Source organism: Vicugna pacos, chromosome 14 (genome assembly GCF_048564905.1).
Source record: "Vicugna pacos chromosome 14, VicPac4, whole genome shotgun sequence".
Lineage (NCBI taxonomy): Eukaryota > Metazoa > Chordata > Mammalia > Artiodactyla > Camelidae > Vicugna > Vicugna pacos.
In genome coordinates this window covers 45,093,595-45,115,013 of record NC_133000.1, presented here as the reverse complement: position 1 = coordinate 45,115,013, position 21,419 = coordinate 45,093,595, and the positions used below count along the sequence as shown (strand labels likewise).

At 32.8% G+C, this 21,419-nt stretch overlaps 1 protein-coding gene across 6 annotated transcripts in view; it reads right to left on the bottom strand.

The window, feature by feature from the left end:
* The window catches only part of PIBF1 (progesterone immunomodulatory binding factor 1), a 171,558-nt gene that overhangs the window by 68,918 nt on the left and 81,221 nt on the right, over nt 1-21,419 (bottom strand). For all 6 annotated transcript variants that reach the window (XR_012080055.1, XM_006210284.4, XM_072976344.1 and 3 more), the window contains 2 exons: nt 10,102-10,267; nt 5,875-6,025 (listed from right to left, as the gene is read on the bottom strand). Coding sequence is in view for 5 of the 6 variants with exons in the window: in XM_006210284.4 (XP_006210346.1) it covers nt 5,875-6,025; nt 10,102-10,267 (317 nt within the window). In the remaining variant the exon portion in view is untranslated. The remainder of the gene's footprint in view (nt 1-5,874; nt 6,026-10,101; nt 10,268-21,419) is intronic.

Sequence of the window (21,419 nt, the reverse complement as noted above, 5' to 3'; positions counted from 1 at the left end):
TCCTGGGTTCAATCCCCAGTGCCTCCATTAAACAAACAAACAAACCTAACTACCCCACCAAATAAAAAAATAAATAAAACAGTTGATTAAAAAAAAATCTTCCTGAAAATTTTTTTTTAAAAAAGGCCAGCTAAATTCCAACTATGAACAGGACTAAAGTCCTGTTTGCTAGGCTAAGGAGTTGGAATTTTATTCTATAGTCAACACGATGTCAAGAGAGATGAATACAGGTAGGTGACACGAACAATAGGTTTTGTTGTTGATGCTGGTATTACAGGAAAACAATTCCAGTATTGGGAAAAGGATGGCCTAGATTGGTAGCACAGAGAATTCCTTACAGGTTATAGTAAGCATCCAATTGAGACATGGTCTATAACAACAATGGAGGATGGGGAAAAGAACTTGGATTCTAGACAAGTGAACAGGTGTGGAGGTGAGACGAGGCACTAGATAGGATGAGGGAGGAATCAAGGTTGACAAAAGCTAATTGGGTAATTAGACAGACTTTAACCTTACTAACAGAATTCAAGAAAATTACTAAGTTTTAGGGAAGGAAGAGAAAATGTAAACAATGTTACATGTTCAGTGACTACAGGAACTCCACACAGACCTGTGGAATCACTAGCCTATGGACAGTAACTGGAATTGAGGAAGCAGATAAGCTTATCCAGAAAGTAGGTAAGTAAGAATTGAAGAGGACAGGGAGAAAAAATCCCCTGGGAACCAGAAAGCATTAGATAAAAGAAGACACAACAAAAGCAATGGAGAAGAAACACTCAAAGGCAGGTGATTTAAGAAGGAAGGGAAGAGTTTTGAGACATGTGAGAAATCCTAGCAGAGGTTACTAGGAGGGTAAGGATGGATACCAGCTCTCTGAATTTGACAATTAGAAATCTGATTTTCTTTTTGTATTTAAATTTATTTAGCTTCTAGACCATACCTCTGAAAACTAAACTCAGATATACAAATAATATACTTATTTGATTAGAAAAAGCAATTTGAGAGTAAACAGGATACTGTAATTTGCCATGGCTACAACTTAATAAATGAAGTCTAACCATATTCATGTCTGCTGAAATTAGCTGAATTAGATGATAATCCTTTGAATATTGTGCGCACTATGTACTGAAAAAGAATGTTTTGTACCTACATCTTTAAAATTTCATTTAATCAGTAACTGTTTTGCTGCCTTTATTAAAAATCAAGTATTCATTAGACAAGGATAGGAATATTCCAATTTCCAATGTGAGTGGACAGAAAAGAACCTAGTTTCTTGATCTTTCAAGTACAAGTAAATATATTCTCCTCTAAGATATTTTTGAGATGGTTTATACAATATCATAGCAAAAATTAATTTCTATATTTTTTCTAAAGATTTTAAGAAAATATTTACACATCTGGAAAACTTGAAAGAAGTGTACACTGATATACTCAACATCTGGATTCTAAATTAAACGTTGTACCATATTTATTTAAATACATCTATCCATTCCTATATCCACTCAGAAACCTTTTTTATGCATTTCAAAATAAGTTATAGACATCTGCCTTCAAACAGTTTAACATGTAAATCATCAACTATAGTTCAATATTATTGATAGTTCTTTTTTTAAAAATAAAATTTGCATATAGTGAAAGGTACAAATCTTGAATCTATCACTCATTGTATTTTGAAAAATATACACAGTTGACCCTTGAAAAACATGGGTTTGAACTGCATGAGTCTACTTACACATGAATATTTTTCAATAAATACACTGCAAATTCTTTTTTGAGATCTGTAACAATACGAAAAGCCTTGCAGATAAATCATGTAGCCTTGAAATATCGAGAAAATTAAGAAAAAGGTATATCATGAATGCATAAAATATATACAGATGCTAGTCTGTCCTTATATAGGCATAAAGTGAGTAATATTTAATACAAAATTAATAATGTATTAGTTTACTGTTCTATAACTTGGCTTTCAAAGAATTACATTACCCTGTAAGTCTCTCTGTCTCATAACTCGAGAAGCTGTGTATCACCCTATCATCACAAGTAAGTGTTTTTTTGTTAATGTAACAATATTGCCAATACTATATTATGAATATGACTGTAATAATGTATGCCGTAACAATTTTATAATGATTCATTTATTAGTGTAGGGGCTGGGCTACCATGAAACAATCAGATAGATTACATTAGGCTACCAAGGAGCAACCATATTGATGCTTCTTTGTTATCCATGCATGAATTTTAATAACTAAATAAAATTATTAAAATTGCGAATTTCTTCTTCATATTATCTTTTCATTTCTAGTGTTAGCAATAAACATAACATCTACAGTGTTTTGTATTATATAAGACAATACTAATAGGTAATGACAGACAATTCATCTTGTAAACAGATGATATAAATTTACAGTATTGATAAATACAGCACAGTACTGCAAATATATTTTCTCATTCTTATGATTTTCTTAATAACATTTTCTATGCATCTTCAAATCGTCTATCCGACTTCTGCTTTCATCATCACATCACCTTCTTTCTTATAAGGACCCTTGAGATGGGCCCACCTGGGTAATATTACATCAAGACTTTGGTGAATATTTTCCCCAAGGCGTTTTCTTAATTTGGATACCATTCTTTTGTCAAATGTAAAATGGGATTACTTTCTCTTACTCTGTAGCTTGGCTCTTCATTTCTTAAAGATGGTTTTTAAAAGAGTAGAAGTTTTTAATTTTGATGAAGTCTACCTTGTAAATTTTTCTTTTACGGTAGTTGCTTTTAGGATCCTGTCTAGGAAACTTTAAGCTACCCTAGGTTGCACAAATACCTATGTTTTCCACTAACGGTTATAGTTTTAGCTATTGCTTGCAAGTCTCATCTCAAATTAATATTGGTGTATGGTATGAAATAAGGTTGAGGTTCATTTTCAAAAAGATGTCCAATTTTTTAGCACCATTTATTGAACAGACTTTCCTTTCTCTAGTTGAATGGTTTTGCTGCCTTTATTAAAAATCAAATAATCACACAAGTGTGGGTTTCTTTCTTAGTTCCTATTCTATTTTGTTATTGTATTTGTCTTTATGCCAGCAGTATACTAGCTTGATACTGTAGCTTTATATTATGTCTTGAAGTCAGACAGTGCAAGTCTTCCAACTTTGTTTCCTTATTTTTTTCAAAATTATTTTGCTTATTCTAGTGTGCATATGCTTTTTTTGCTTTTGGGCAAATAAACTGCTGGATCACTGGATAGGTTGTTTGGTATTATAAGAAAAGTGCCAGCTGTTCCACATTCTCACCAACATTCAGTATAGTATTCAGTCATTCTGATAGGTGTGCAGTGGTATTAATAAAAGCAGATCTTTTAATAGGTCCTTTGCATTTCCATATAAATGAAATACAAAAATGTTTAAAAAGGGATTATGATTGGGACATTGAATTTACAGAATTCATGATATGTCTCTTGGCATTTTAGTGGGTCTTCTTTAATGTCTCTTAACAATAGTTTGTATTTTGTGTTGTTAAATTTATTCCTAAATATTTTGTGTTTTTTGATACTACTGTAAATGAAATTGCTTTTTTTTCCTGGATGAGACAAGCCATTATTGTTTTACTTTATCTTTACATAAATTGTTGACTTCATATAAATATATATCTATTCATACTGAAATTGCTTTTTAAATTTTTTTCCAGTTATTTGCTTCTAGTATATTTTTGTGTAATTATTATTATAGTCCATTAAATTTACTTATCAGTGTTAGTGATTGTTTTGTAATCTGAAAATACAGTCTTCCTCTTCCTTTCTGACCTTTATACCTTTTTTTTTCTTTCTTTCTTGCCTTATTTTACTGCTAGGATACCAAATACAATGTTTAATACAAGTTATGAAAGTAGAAATCCTTGCCTGATTCTCTTCCTTAAAGGGAAATAATTTAATATTTCATTATTAAGTATGACATTGGCTGTAGGTTTCTGGAGATATCTTTTATGAGACTGAGGAAGTTCTCTTCTGCACCTGACTGTTTATTTAGACAGAGGGACATCTGCAAAATTATAGAGATAAGATAGAGTATGGAACTTTCAAAATAACATGATATGACAGGGAATTGCAAGGTATGAAAAGTAGAAAGATAAATGAGTCTAACCATAAAAAAAGACAAGCTAAGGAATCGGACTTTAGTCTATTTTAAGTTGATAAGGGCATTAAAGCAGGTGTATGATATGATGAAATCTGTATTTTATAAAGATTATTCAGACTCCACTGAAGAAACTGAAGATAAATTTGGAAACTATCGCACTTATCAGACACTGACCCTGGAAATTTTTTAAAAAAAGGGCAATGATAGGAATGAAATAAAAGTTTTTCTTACACTGGGCTATTGATACAATATAGTCATTATAAGAAAAGGTGCCTCAAACAGAGTCAACCTCAACTTCAGTTGAAGTTTAAACCCACTTTTATAAGAATGACATTTTATTTCTGACCTTTGAACAAAAATAATACACTGTAGCAAACATCACAGTCAACAGTGAAATGTTAATTTAAAATATTCCCTTGGCATCCAGAAGAACACAGGACGATGGCAAATAAGAAGAAAAAAAAAGAGGTAGAAATTAAATATCAAAGTCTATAACACAGTGTGTTCTATGAATTTCTATCTGGCCTTCAAGACTCATTCAAATGTCATCTTCCCTCTTAGGTATTCCTCACCTCCAACAAGAAAGTAACTCATGACCTCTTCTGTACTTCCACTAAGAACTGCCCATCACTTGCTAATAGTACTTTAATTATCTGTTAAAGGTTGTCTCTCCTAGTAGACTAGACTTGGAACAGCTATATGCACAATATTGAATGAACTCCATATCCCCAAATCCTGGCACAAGTACGTACGTAATCACTTCATAATTGTTGAATGAATGAACTAAATAAATGAAAAGATAAAATCTACTATTGTTAACCCTTTTTATTGGGATCCCAACTACTGGAATTAAGATGAACTAGATTTTATGATAAATGTTGGAGAGAGTGTGCAGAAAAGGGAATCCTCCTACACTGCTGATGGGAATGTAGTTTGGTGCAACCTGTGGAAAATAGTATGGAGATTCCTCAAAAGACTAAAAATAGACTTACCATATGACCCAGTAATCCCACTCTTGGGCCTATATTCAGAAAGAACCCTAGTTCAAAAAGACACCAGCACCCCAAAGTTCATAGCAGCACTATTTACAATAGCCAAGATATGGAAACAACCTAAATGTCCATCGACAGATGACTGGATAAAGAAGTTGTGGTATATTTATACAATGGAGTACTATTCAGACATAAAAAAACAACATAATGCCATTTAGAGCAACATGGATGTACCTGGAGAATATCATTCGAAGTGAAATAAAAAAAAAAAGAAAGAAGAAGAAGACAAATGAACTCAAATATAAAAACAGATACAGACTCACAGACATAGAATACAAACTTGTGATTGCCAGAGGGGAGGGGGGTGAGAAGGGACAGACTGGGAGTTCGAGATTTGCAGACACTGACAGGTATATATAGAATAAACAAGTTTATACTGTATAGCACAGGGAATATATACAAGATCTTGTAGTAGCTCATAGTGAAAAAGAATATGAAAATGAATATATGTACATTCATGTATGACTGAAAAATTGTGCTGTATACCAGAAATTGACACAACATTGTAAACTGACTATAATTCAACAAAATTAAAAAAAAGATGAATTAATTTTTAAAATATAAAATATTCTTTCAAATAAAAGGCACGAATTATATTTTAAGGAAATATACCAAAGCAGTTTTAGAAACAGTATCAGGTTCCTTGTGCTACCAGAAAAAACACGGTGTGTGTGGGGAGGTCAGAGACTTACTTTCTGCAGTTTGCATTATTATTTCATCAAGCTCTTTTTCCAGTTTCTCATAAACGTCTAGCCTTGCCTGATGTTCAGAGTTCTGTGCTTGAAGTTCAGTAATGCGTTTTTCAGAAGAGGCTTGGAGACTATAAAATTCTTTAGTTAAAACCTAATAGTGAAAGAAAAAAAATTGCAATAGTAGAATTAAACACGTTAACAGTTACGACAAAAACATGATACAAAAATATTTTTTCAATGATTTAGATATGAAGAGAAAGTAGCTCAATTAAAATGACTGAGGAGGTAAAAAAATTTATTTCTGAGGAAAATAATTTGTTTTTAACTGAAAATTAGGAAGCACTTTATTACATAAATTGAAAAAAAAAAGAAAACTTAAAGGCTTACAAAGCTTGTAAAAATTATATATTTGTAATATGTCCTTCACTTTTCAACCAGAGCTTATTTCATTTACCCTAATCATGGTTTTAGTAAGATTTTTGGCTTGCTGAATGACTGTTCAAAATTCAAAGAAGCAAATCAAAATGTAAAGTTCTATATGGGGCAGTATCAGAAAATGCCTTTGTATAGAAAGAAAGAATTAAAAAGTTATTAAAAAGAGATTAAAAAGGTATGGAAATTGAAGTTATTCTGTGTAAGAACAAAAAAGCTTATATTTTCTTACAGTAACTCATTGAAGGCATCACGATGCTGACAATAATGAATTCACTAAAAAAAGGAGGCATTTCTAGTGACAAAGAAATGTTTTAATGCTTAAATTAAATTCCAATTATCTAGAAAGTTTACTTACTAGTACAGACTAAATTATGGGGTGGTATTACACTTACCTCCTAACACGTGAGTAATGCAGCATTTCCTGAGAAGCAATAGAATATTATGGTAAGAATGTGGTTTGGAGCCAGAAAGATTTGGATTTCCTGGCTTTGACACTTACTTGTGATCGTAGGTAATTATTCTTTCTAGGCCTATCTCAGAATATTGTTGGAATGATTAAATAAGGGGATAAATTCACAGTGCTTAGCAGAGCGCCTAGAACATGGGTGAGTGTTGGAAAATAGTATTACTACTGTGGGAAATAAAATTATGAGATCTTTGTATTAAATGGCTAATAGAAATGAGATACACTGATTTACTTATCCTGAATTCTCTATTATTAAACAGTTCTGAAGAAAACTTACTTTTTCTAATGACACAAAGTTTACCTTAACAGATGTATGTGACTGTGTGCTTCCTGTGATATGGAGAAGGAAGATGTGGACGATCTATTACAAGTTCTAACTGGCAAAGATTTCAATTTACTTTTCTTTAATCTATTCCATCTCATTTTCTTCAGTTATTTCCACCCCCTCCACCAATAAATTAAACATAATCCCCCAACCTTCCAAAGACATTCCTTTGAGGGTGAAGAAAGAATAATATAGGAATAATATTTACAGGATGATTTCTGGTGTCCCTGATTGGGTCAGAAAAGGAACAATTATGTTTTAGCATTATTTATTCTTGATGGCTGGGAATGTGTTTTCTAGAGACTTAATTTATTATAATGAAATTACTGCACACTGAACCAATTTGGGGCTTTCATAGAGTTCATTATATTGGGATGTAATTCATTAAGAATCTGGTGGCCAATGACACTTATTAATTCCATTGTCAGAAGAGGAGTATGGATAGAGTTAAATAGTAATTCCTGCAGCACAGTTGATACCGTCCACCTGTAACTCACTTTCCCCAACAAAAATACCACAAACAGAAAAACCATGGAAATGGATATCTGAAGATATAAAGAATCAAAATGTTAACGATGAAGTATTTCATAAAATACTACTTTAAGAAGCGATTTAAAGGTAATATTAAATTGAGAGATACAATTTTAAATTCTTGTTTAGAACACAGAGAAGAGATCACCAGAAACTTCTGATTTGGGGTATCTTCCAACACCTCGGTACCCCTTGGTGGCGAATTCTCTTTGACTCTGGATTTGTCTAAGTGGCTGCTGCGAATAACTTTATTACGGTTTCGGAAAAGCCTTAGAAGAACTTGATTACTGGATCTATAGAAGGCTACTATATTAAAGGCTCTTTAGGAAAAACCAGTATATGAAGATTTAAGTTTAAACGTGAATGTATAAAATAGGTCAGCTGCTTTTAATAATCCATTAAACAACAAGCTTTCACAGTGGATATTTCTTTCCTTTAAATAACAGAATGATAATACAAAATTACCTGAAATTATACAAATAACATATATATAAAAGGAATGATCATACCAAACTATAGGTCAAAAATTGCTTTAAAAAGAGAAAAATAAAAAGCCAGTGTTTTGGAAGCTTTTGGAAATGGATAATTAAGAAAACATAAACTGTCCCTAAGCTATAAATCAATGAGAATATGAGATAAAAGCCATAGAAAAGTATATAATTTTAACAATCATTATCCTTCACAAAATTATTTCTCTCTAAATTCGTTATAAATAATGATTGTCTAAGATACTTTCCATTCCTTCAGAAAAATGGATTCAAACAATGGTACTATATTAGCATTCATCAAACCATTCATTCATTCATTCTATAGTTACCAAGCACCCACCATGAGTGAGGCACTGTGAGAGGCACTGGTGACACAGTAACAAATGAATAGTCCCTGTCCTCTCAAGAATCCTAGGTTAACAAAGGAGGAAATGCAAAGAAATTCCCGAAAGCCTCAGTTTTATCAACCAGAGTTTTTAGAATCGTAACAGTTTTTACAAGAATGTTTCTCCATATAAGACCTTTACACAAGGGAACATAATAATTACTAGTCATTTACACCCACAGACCAAGTGGGTGGGTCTATGGGAGAGTGGTTTTTATACTGCAAGTTACAACCTTTAGGAGGACATGAAATCAATTTAGATCGCAACCAACTCAAATAACACAATAGAATAGTTTAGAAAACATCAGTACTGTATGTTGGAAAGTATTGGTTAGTGACAGGTTTGTTTCAGAAGCACAGAGAGAGGGGAAGTGCTTCTCTACCTTCCTAAATAGAACCCTCCCACTCCTGACCCAAAACACATCCTTAAGTACAGCCATCCAACGTGATAAGAAAAATAAATTGCTAGGAACTACAAAATTTAAATCATGAGGGTGGGTATGCTCAGTGGTACAGCATATGCTTAGCAAGCACGAGGTCCTGTGTTCAATCCCTAGTATCTCCACTAAAAATATAAAATTAAAAAAACTTTAAATCATGAAAAATTTGCAAAAGACAAAGACCAAATCAGAGCTAATCGAATCGAAAAATGTGTGGGAGAATTAGCTGTAGCAGATTATGATTGTAGCAGATTCCCAAAGAAGGTATTGGAAAAAGTTTTAAATGCCGAACACTACGTTTGCTTAGAAGTAGGTACCATCTACAATTTTTACTTACGCTTCTTTAAATATGTATTATTTAATATTGTTTTTATGGTCTTCCCTAAGGCTTTATTTTCTGTGAGACTCTTTATATTGCTAATCTTAGTTTTATTTATCAGAGTACTTTTCAGAATTGTAATCTCTGAAAGGTAATTTTAATGAATACTTACATCACTAGATAATTAATCATATTAATGGTATTACTGTATCTTTCATTCAATGTTTTTAATAAGCATTTCCCCAATTCTAAAATATTCAAGAACATGATTGTATGTATGTAACCATACAATGCATAAATATAGCAAAATATGTAATTTTTAATATACTAATTTAGAATCGTTTAATTATTTATTGTTGGACATTTAAGATACTTCCAGTTTTTAGTATAATAAATAATTCTGTGATGTATACAGTGAATATAAACTTTTATAAGCATTTCTTATTATTTCTTTAGGTAAAGTTCCTTTAATTAAAATTACTGGATCATTTTTAAGGACTTTAACACAGCTTAACATATCGTCCTCCAGAAGGGATGTTCCATTTTCTAACTGCATGAGATTTCTCACTTAAAGGTACTCTTGCTAGCACTTAAAAACAAACAAACCAACCTACAGCAATTTGCATTTCTTTTTTTAGAAATGGTCCATTCCTTCTTTCCACCTATTTATCTAAAAGACGAAGCTATGTCCTCTTGATAACAGATCTTAAAAAATTAAGGACACAGGCTCTTTCTCATCCATAATACAAATTGTGTTTATAAAGCTCAATGATACAGACATTGTGTTTACGGTGCTTACATTCTATGCTAATTTTAGAAGAAAACCTTATCTATGTACCTCCAGTTTTTTTTGGTATTTTTCACATTCCAACTGACACTGTGTGAGATTTCTTGCAGTTTCCTCTTGTAGAAGTTGAGCACGCTCACTTTCAAAAGATTTCAATTTACTTTGGTGGAGAAATTCTGCTACTTTGCTTTCTGTACTAAGTTGTAGTTCTCTGTACCTGAAAGAAGCAAAATTGTTATGAAACGCTAAATAGATCTTGATTTATATACACATAAACATTACTTCTACTTTTTCCACATCCTGATATTATTATGCAATTAATAACTTTTATTTATTCAGCAAAGATTTTGTAAATAATTTAGATAGGCATATATATGGAAATATGCTAAGTCCAGAGAACAGGATATACCAATTAAACTTCCTCTACTGCTCCCTTATTTTCATTCCTCCCATCCAAATAATTATTGCCTATCTATTATTATTATTATTTTGTAAGACACTTAAAATAAAAAATGGTAAGAGCAAGTGTCAGTTATATTGCTTAAAATGACTTAATTTCCATATATTTCACAGGTCTCCTTAAATCTATAGCCTTGCTTCCAAACTTGCTATTTCATTCGAAGTCTAAATAATGTCAGATGGAGCAGAATGGCATGAAATACGCACATTAAACTATAAATTCTTGAGATAGTTGTAAAATAAGTTTTTAAGTTAGTAAATGCATAAATTCAAATATTACAAAAAACCAAAATGAACACATTACAAAGACAAATATGTAACTATAAGCAGTCTATTACAACACAGATAAGAAACATTCTCTTCATTCCATAGGTATAACCAGTAATAAAAACATTTCCATTTAACATATAAAACACCACATATTATAAATTTGAAAATGCTTCAAGCTGACTATGTTCTAACGGAAAACAAAACAAAGACACATTAAACTTTCTCCAGGAGCTATTAGGAGCCCAGTATAATGCTAGATATGTTATTAACGTTCATTTTTTTTCAAATATTTATTGAGCTAGTCACCGTGCTGGGTAACTATGCATCCAATGGTAGACGAAATACGTCTTTTCTTCTCTTTAAAGAACTTAATTTTCTGGGGAAGACAGGAAAATAAACGTGAAAATTTCAATAGAAGATGTTAAGTGCTTCAGTAAGGTAATCCCTAGGTTTATGATGGGAACACACAGAAAGAAGACCTAACCCAGTTTGTATAGGTGTGTGTTGTCGTGTACGCAGCAGAAGGAGGTAGAAGGTGGGAAGTGATTTAAGGTGTAGAAACAAGAGGATGTTCAGGGCAGGGAGCAGAGAGCACAGACTCTTTTATTCATAGCATCTCATTTAATCCTTACAACAACTTTATTAAATATTTTGCAGATGAGGAACCAGAGGCTCAGAGATGTAAAATAATTTCTTTAACAGGAAGAAGCTGCTGGTAAATTTCAGGTGGGGTCTCAAATCCAGCTACATTTCACGCTTCAGTAATGATATTTCCACTATCACATAATATTCTTAACTGACATTTCTGAGGTCAGATAAACCTTCAAATGTGTCTTAAAGGTCATTTCACTCTTGTAAGTGACAATGACAAAGTATAATCAGAGAAGACAGGCATTAGATATTTGCTATAGGCTACGTCACTCTTGGTTTTCTTATCTTTGGTGAATGCATCTCACATTCAGAATGATGGAAGTTCCAGTCAATGCATATTGGAACATGTTATTTAATATATACCAATGCTTTAAGGTGAGTGTCAGCTTGTGTGTTTAACTTTTTGAAAGTCCAGGCATTAATTACATTTATATATGTTTTATATATGTATAAAACTTCTTTCATTTAAAAAATACCTTTTGGGAGTGGGAAAGGATAAATCTGGAGTTCAAAATTTGCACCTCTTGGGGAGTGATGGAAATATTAGCTATCTTGATTGTGATGGTGGTTTCATAGGTGTATATATATCTATCAAAATTCATCAAATTGCACATCTGAAATATGCGTAGTTTACTGTATAGGAATTATACCACAACAAACGTGTTAAAAAATTTAAAAAAAACTTTTGAGGGGGTGAGTATTATAGCTCAGTGGTAGAGTGCATGCTTAGCATGCATGAGGTCCTGGGTTCAATCTCCAGTATCTCTATTAAGACCCTCAGTCATTTAGGGCCCTATTCATTCTCCTCTGATGTCTTTCTTGTTACTAAGATCAGTTATCTGTCCAGCAAAGGTTTCTTCTGATTCTCTCCTCTCTGCCTTAAAACCTCTTTATACCCTTTTGATATGAACAAGCAAACTAATAATTTTTGTTGAGACATAATACACAGTCCACAAAGTTTGCCCTTTCAAAGCATACAATTCACTTCTTATAGCTTGTAGTATTTTCACAAAGTTGTGCAACACTACTACCTAACAGCAAGACATTTCCATCATCCAAAAAAGAAACTCAGTATCCATGTAGCAGTCATTTCCTATTCCCTTATTTTTTCAGGCCCTGGCTACCACTAATCTACTTTTTGCCTCTATGGGTTTGCTCACTCTTGACATTTCATATAAACAGAATCATTATATGTGCTTTTTTTTTTTACATGTTTTTCAAGGTTCATCCTTGTTGGAGAATGAATCAGTACTTCATTCCTTTTTATGGCTGAATAATATTCCATTGTTTGGATATACTACATTTTGTTCATCCATTCATTCATCAGTTGATGGACACTTTGATTGTTTCCACTTTGTGGTTACTATGGAGACTGCTGCTGTGAACATTTGGGTAGAAGCTTTTGTGTAAATATGTTTTCATTCTCTTAGCCGTATACCTGGGAAAGAATAGCTAGGTCATATGGTCACTCTAGTTTTGGCTTTTTGAGGAACTGCCAAGCTGCTTTCCAATATGACTGCACTATCTGACAGTCCCACCAGCAATTATGAGGGGAAACTTCCTTACAACCTTATCAAAACGTATCATTGTCTCTTTGATTATAGCCCTCTTCATGAGTGTGAAGTAGTAAAAAATTATTTTACTCAAAAATCTATTAATTTAGTAATTTACTGACATGAAACTGTCCCTGTGTTCCCTAAGGTAAGTCATTTTATAAACATAAGTGTATAAAACATGTGTGAAACCTATACCTATTTTGTATGCTAAACTATGGGACACACTGGATCTCATTACTGAAATAAATTCTTCATAAGTCATTTGGAATGTGATATTTATCTTTAAAATAATTTGTTTTGAAAAGATTAAACTGCAATGTTTGCCTTTTTATGGATTCATGAATTACTGTGGGTAATTCTGAGCTCAATGCCAACTCCAAACAGGGAATTAAAGACTTAGCTTTCAGATTCCACCTGCTCTTCTTATTCATTATATGGCATTTGAAAGTTACTTTTAGCACTATTATTCTTCCCTTATATTAAAAAGTTAAGTAACAATAGTTACCTCCTAGAAATTTGAAGATGCTGAGTTTAATAAATTGACACTTGTATGAACCAAATGACAGTTCTAAAGGATTAATCTATTCTCATGTTGTTTAGACAGTAAAGGAAAATCTGCCTCAAATCATTATGCCTTCGTAATAATAGTTATTATTCAAATTTGTTAAGTTGAACTGTGAAAATGCTGAAGAAACAGAGCTGCAAACACAGTTCCTGAATGAGGAATAGACGATGACAAGAGCACAGCCTGACAGTTTCAAGTAACTTCCTCTTACTTGTTTTGCTAATATAACCTGTCACATTTTACTCTGTTGACTCAGACTTCTCATCTTATCCTCCTAATGTGAACATCTTATGTGAACTAAGTCAATATTATTCACATTAAACAAGTTTATGTTTGACATTCTTGTTCAGCATAGTAACCTTAAGAGGTTAAATTTCCTATAAAGTATAATCAGAATCTCTAACTACCCTCATCCCAGGCCCCTGATTTGACTAGATTAGATCTCATGCTAACTAGGGTTTTAATTTTCATAAGACTTACTCATAAATCACATACTACTTTAAAAATAGTAAGATAAAGTCCTAGAATGAACTGCTTGCAGTGAAGGAATATTCGTCACAACAGATTTTGGGGCTAGACTTCCAAGGAGAATTTCACCTGTTAAAAGGTGAAAATCAGTGATTAGCTAGGAAACTACAAAGACGCTAACCCGTAAGATATGCTCTCTGGCCACAGGGATTTCAACTCCAAGCAGCATGGCATGTTCTGCAATGCTGGAATAACCGCAGGAGAAACATCAACATGGAATTCTGTTCTCAGAAATGGGAGAATTCGTTTGAACAAAAGCACTAGAGAAAACACTAAATAACAACAGATTTTCATAACAACATTTACATCAGCAGTCTTTACATACATATTGTGGTGAGAGCTCTGGCATTATACTCTGATGTGTTAAGCCAAGCAATGTATGTTTATTCTCATCTCCATCAACAAGGTTGTCATTGAGTAAGAAAGTCAAAGACCTCTATTAGCCTTTTATTTATCTTAGTTTTTCATTCCAATGAGATTCAGCAACGGATCTTTGAAGTTCATCCACAAAATGCTCATGGCTCCCCCAATATTAAAACCGGATATTTATTCTGAATCCAATTATCTAACCTCATTTCATAGATAGACATTCTCAGGCAAAATACCCCAGAAGTATTGTATTGAGTGATAAGGTTCCTGTAATCATCCGGACTGAGAAATGCTCCTTCCATTAAGAACTTGTGAGAGCTGGTTCAGTTTAGACGTAAGGCAGCGAGGCAGTGGACGCAAGGCCTCTGTGTGCAGGAGGACAACTATCCGTAGATAAAGAGCACCAAAAGTAAAACCCCCACAAGGAAGACCGATAAAAGAAGCTAAGGAAAGTAACAGGATTTCCAGTTACTGGCGAAGGTTCAGGGAAGGATTTTTAGTAATTAGGCATCAGGTAGATTAATGTGTAGAAAGTTCTGAAAGGTACATGGGAGCAGGCAGTCATGGCTGGTCCACTAAATCCTTCGTGTGAGGAGGATAATTTAATTTCTAAATTACACAAGCAAATGGGGCATAGGCAGCTGATAAACTTTCTACACATTAAAAAAAAAAAAAAAGATGGCTTTGAAACTGAGTTGGGCCCAGGACTCCAGATAGGGATATCCCTGTGGGAGACTGGAGTCGACAAGGGCAGAAATTGACATCTCTGATCAACTGAGAATCAGTCCTGCTGACAGAGGTGGGGTACCAATGGCATTTCACCTTGGTGTTTCAAATTCCTCTTTTTCCTTACTCTTTTAGTAAGGTCTCACTGAGCTCATGTTCAGCTCCCTTTGACTTACTCCTTTGGTTGAGCTGATAACTAATCACACCTTAACTATTCTTATGCCTGCTATTTCTAATTCTCAGGAGATAAAACTCATTTTCATTCTTTTACAGAGAATTTTGGTTATGTTTCTAGACCTGTATCACGTGTATTACTGGCCCTGTACCACATGTTGAAAATACCTCTGGATGAGTCACTGAATGATAGTTAACCAAACCCTAAGAGCCACTTACTCCAAATAAGAATCAAGGGGAAAAAAACCCAAACCTGTTTGTTTGGATTTTCTGCTTCTAAGACTGAGGAAACGCTAATCATCTGAGGTCAAAAATACTAAACCACTGATTTTTCAATTATCTCTAAAGATTTTTTTCTTGCTCTCAACAGTTTATATGTATCTGTACATCTATATTTATAGATCTATTTCTAATAGTTTATTAACTAGTATTCTGCCAATTACATAATTACAGCATAATGAATATAAAGCACAAGGTACTTAATACTTTCTACAAAAGTATGTTTTGTATTCTCTTTAAAATTTGTTATTTTATATAGAACTGACTTTTCATTAACCAGAATATTTATTCCTCAACATCTAATTCATATAAAAATATTTCTTGTGCACCTAAATGTGCTACGTACTATTACATATCAGTGAGCCACAGACAGAATCACTGCTCTTCAAGGAGCTCACAATGTAATAGATGGCAGAAAGGCAAACAAACCTAAGGTGATATGCTAATAAGTTCTAACAATGATAACAATAATAAAGCAGAGTAAGGGAATAGAGAATGACAGAGATCTTAGTGGTGGTGTTATTTCATAGAGGTTGAGCAGGGAAGGCATCTCTCTATTAAGCTGGTATCTGAGCAAAGACAGGTACACCAGGGTTTAGTAAAACCTGTATTTCAGAACTAAACTAAGTGATTATTAAAAAAAAATTATTGGCCGTGTATCATATTCAAGATTTATATAATAAAGTCTTTTGGATTTTAAAGAAGAGATACAATATCAAACATATGAAGGCAATAGAAGTCCTGCATACTGATTTGAAAATTGGTGCCTTAAACCAGTAGTTAAAATTACATACCCCACTATACTAATGGATTTACTAGAGAGTCTAATCTGTATGAATTGTAACTAGAAGAAAGAGGACTGAATTTTTAACAAATGCCTTGGTGATATCAAGATAAGTGCTACTATTTCACAGGACTGGGAAATAGATACTTACTTGAACAAACAATTCTGTCATTGTTTAAGAAATACTTTGAATTCATTTTTATTCTGAGGTAATTCATGTAAGTCACATGAAATGTCCTTTCATCATTTATAGGGTGTGTCTTTTTGAAAGTGGCTTTAAAATATTGTGTTGATTATACAAATAATATCTATTTATTATAGAATTTTAGAAAATACAGAAAATAGAAAATATCAATCATGATCATCATAAATGATCATGATAAATATCATAAGCTCATCATGATAATTGCTGTCTATATTTTCATATATTTCCTTCTGCACAAGTAAATATTTTCAAATTTTTATTTTTAATCCTGTAATTTACCAAATCCTTTCTTAGGGTAAAACTTCAAATATTACACGTAAAGATTAAGACCTATTTATCACCACTTTCAATTTCATTTCTCCTTTCAGAGATAACCACTGCTGTGTTTTCTGTGTATCTTCATAAAGGTTTTTCTTTTCTTTTCTTTTCCTTTTAAACAATAAATGTGTATTATACACAGAAGGCTATCTCAATCTCTTTTTCTTTTTTTAGAAAACGGCATCATGTCAGATACTCTGTAATATTTTTTAATGTAAGAATATGTTTTGGTATCTTTTCACGTCTGTACACTTCATTCTTTCTATTTGCTACACAGTAGATTACGATGTGGACATAATCATTTAATTAATTCCAAAATTCATTTATTTCATTCCAGACTGATGAACATTTAGATTGTTTCCAATTTTTATTATACACGGTGCTTCAAAGACCATCCTAAACAATGCCTCTGGTTCACGAGTGAATGCTTCTCTAAGAAAGATCATCATGAAGTGGAATTGTTGAGTCAAAGGATTTTAGACTTTAAGAGATACTCCCAGCTTCCCTCCCAAGTGGCAATATCAATTAACAATGATGCCAGAAGTGTATGAAATACGGTTCCTTCACATCCTCACCAGTATTTGATATTATCAAATATAAAAATAATAAAAATAAAATCATATAAGGACATATATAAAAAGAAAAGAAAAACACCCTGAAATGATATTACTGCAGGTAAAGCTATCTGAGAGATGGGGGGGGGGTTGGAAAAAAGGTTATTTATATTACAAGGTTTGACATAAAAGTAATTTTAATACAGGCAACTCAAAATTTTTTGATATGGACAGTTTAAAACATGAAAACTTACATACTTTCCATTTAAATGATTTTGGTTGAAATATTTTACTTCTCACAAAAAAGTGTTCATTTATTAGCCATGTAAGGGATGAAGCACTTATCACTACATCATCAATGATGTACTTTACATCTAGTAAAGTAAGTCTCATTGGTTAGTTTTTTAATATCCTGAAAACACTTGAAAGCTCTCTGAATCCAGAAATAAGCATTTCTGTTCAACCATACCCAATCTACAATTTCTGATATGTTACTTTAAAAAAGCAAGCAAACAAACCAACAATCCCCACCAAACCCAAAACAAAACCCCACAATTTTTATGTAGTTTCATATATTTCAGAAAATATCAAATTAATGCACATTTATATGCACATGTATTTATATAAATTAATATCATAACTTAGGATTGAATTTTGAAAGGCAGATTTGTGAAAGTATCTACAAGTATTTCTTTAAAAATAACTTTTCACATCATTACACCTTTAATATTTAAATATGATAGTTATATTCCTGAATTAGAACAATTTATGTATCAGTTGGAAAGGGGGGTAGATCAGAACCTCCCGTTATTCAGATTACACACCAACTTGCTATATTGTATGTAGTCTGCCCTCCTAGTAGGAAGTGTTTGTTTTCTAACCAAGAATTACTGTATGTAATGAGAGAAATTTACTGATAGCACTGTGTTTCCTGCATGAAAGTTGTGAAGGTAGAAAACAAATTTAGAACAATGAATATACATTAGAGAAGAGATCTAAAATTGCTTTCTTTTCATTGACATTAAAATAGAAAACGGTATTTCAGAGACCTTACTTTTGTGCGTTATTGCTGCCTATTGTTCCCCCAACTGTTCTCTTACTTTTTTGTCATCTCAGTATTACAAAAATTTTAAATATATACCTAGATCCTGAATCAAAACTATTTTCAATGAAAATTAGATGAGCAATGACTGCAGTTTCAAGGTATACATACAAAACCATAGAGAAATAGAATTCTAATAACTCTGATCTTCTCCTTTCAGGTGTGAAATTTTCTAAACTAAAAAGAAAGCAAGTAGAGAAAACTTAGAGACCAACCATCAGTGTCCCAACGATTACTACAGGACATGAGAAAGGAATTTAAAGGGCGTTTGGGTATTTGTCCAAATGTTTCTGCCATTTAGCTGATTTCGTCAACATGTCCACTTCTCAGCTGCAAGACTACATCTGTCATTTTTGGCTTACAAGCTAATTCTTAGATGAATGTGAGAGATCTTTTTTTTGCTGAGTTAAAAACGCTGAGTATGTTTAACAACTGTACCATGGATTTATAAGAATTTCAAGCATGCATTTAGAGTAATTCAATGCATCTATCATATCACGATCAAATAAAATATGTAATGTCATTAATAAACAATATGTAGTAATGTTTGGCCATTTATGAAGGCAAAAATGGGTACTGCAGGTATGTGAAGATGAAAGTACGTACTTAAGTGAAACAAACACAATGAAAGGAATGTTGTCTTAAAATAAATCAAAGCATGCATGAGATAAAATTAGAGTAAAATATTTTATAACAGTGTTTGAATGGGTAGCTGTTTTCTCTTTTGTGGCAACATGACAACAAACATTTAAAATTCACCTTGAATCATCCTCTGAACCAAGAGTATTTATTGTATCAGTGCATCACAGAACTCAAAACTATTTCACGCTGCTTTCAATAAAGGCTTCAAAGTGTTAGGCTACATTAAAGAAAAAAAGTTCAGAATATTATAAAACTGAATCAAAAAAAGTCATACATTTGCTGTATGTAATCTCCTCTCCATTTTGTTGTGCCTGTAAAAATGTTCTAAAGAAGTCTTAAAAAAAGGCACTTTGGGGGGATGTTTTTATGAAGAATAGCGTCAAGTATGAACTGTGACAGGATGGAGGGATGATTATGGTTTTGTCCCATTTTTCCATAAGGTACAGTTAAAAGGAAGAAAATCAACTTACTACAGCTAACACACAAAGTACTGTCTAAGGTAAAAAGGGATCTACAAGTCATTTATTTAGATCAACTTCCTATTAACAGGTAAAAACTATAAATCTTAACTTCTATAAATGTGTTTTGAAAATGGGCTAAAGGATTCCATGAGAACTCTAGGAAAATTCCTGAACAGGGATCTAGAATCCAGAGTCCTGGGTCTTCAAAACCATAGTTTTGTAGTAGACCATTAGCAAGACTTTTTGCTTCCCTAAGGGCAAGGATGACTCCGAAGCTTGATTGCATCTAGCCCAATCAGGGATGACCATCAGAACCACTTGGGGAACTTGTTAGAATTCTAGATGCATGGCTCCACCTTAAACCTCCTGAATCAAGATCTCTAGACTTGGAAATGCTGAGTTCTAGGTGGTTAAATGGGCAAATCTAAGTCAAATGTTCACAACAGTGCCCTGAACAATAAAAATACAGGTTATTCAAGCAAACATCTTTTTTAATGTATCTATGGATTCCTAGGATCTAATCCTATCACCCAATATATTCAAGCTCTTAATGAATCTTTATTGAATGAATAAATGGAGTCATATTAACCGTTTTGGTATTACAAAATTGAAATTACTAAATAGGCTCAAGCCAGGATAGAAAGCACTAAAACATCACAGACTAATCTGATGAGGGACAGTCTTTTCTGAAGTATGACAAAACTAGTGAATTAAGATGATTTATTTCCAGGTTTAAGTGTCAGTGTAAGATAAAAACAAATTACAGGGAGTGAGGGGAAAAGAAACCAAAATGATTATAGGATAGGTATGAAGAGCTACAAGAAAGATTAAAGTGTCTAAAAATATAGTTTACCTAATGACTAAGGTGGTAGATGGAGACGTGACAGCATTCTAAAAACATTTTAAAAACAGAAATGCAAACAAGGAGCAAAGTTGGTGTGATATGATAACGTGATGTATCGAAGTTCTGTAATGAGTTAAAGCTGTTGCAAAATGTACACACAATTTCAAAAATGTAAGTGCAACTCACTAGCCTACCCACAAGGATGTCTATCATGGGGGCATGTAAAACAGAAATGAATTAGAAAAGCATAACATAATAATGAGAAGAACTAAATGACTCTGTTAGGTCTGCTTCCTTGTGGCTAAATTTCTCTCATTAGACTTAATGGACTAAATAACTACTTATTAGTTTTTCTATACAATATTACCTTGGGATTTTCAAACAGGTAGATATATAATATAATATTATGCAAGCTAGCATGCTCAACATATCATGTTATGAGCGTATTTTTATCTTCTACAGCTGTTGATCAAAAGAGAAAGCTTATAAAATTTCAGAAAATGGCTATATACCTAGGGATTTATTTAACCATCTATTTATGGCTATAAAAACATCAGGATAAAGATGAGATAAGAAAGTACCTAACATAATCAAAGGAAAGAATTATTAATTGAATGAAAAAAATTTAACATTGTTAACATCTCAAATAAGTACTCTGCAGAAATGCCTTCTCTTCTTAAGTATTTTCTGGAACCTCTCATCTCTTCCAGGACTTTTCCTCTGCCCTTCTAACCCAGGAACTGTTTGTCGCCCCCCACCCCACCCCACCTGCCACAGATGCAGGCAAAGTTGGCGCTTTTATTTTGGCTGCTGCCTCTTCCTTTTATCTCACTTGCTATTGTAATGGAGACTCAAAGCAGTGGGTTGTGAAGATGCTTGTGA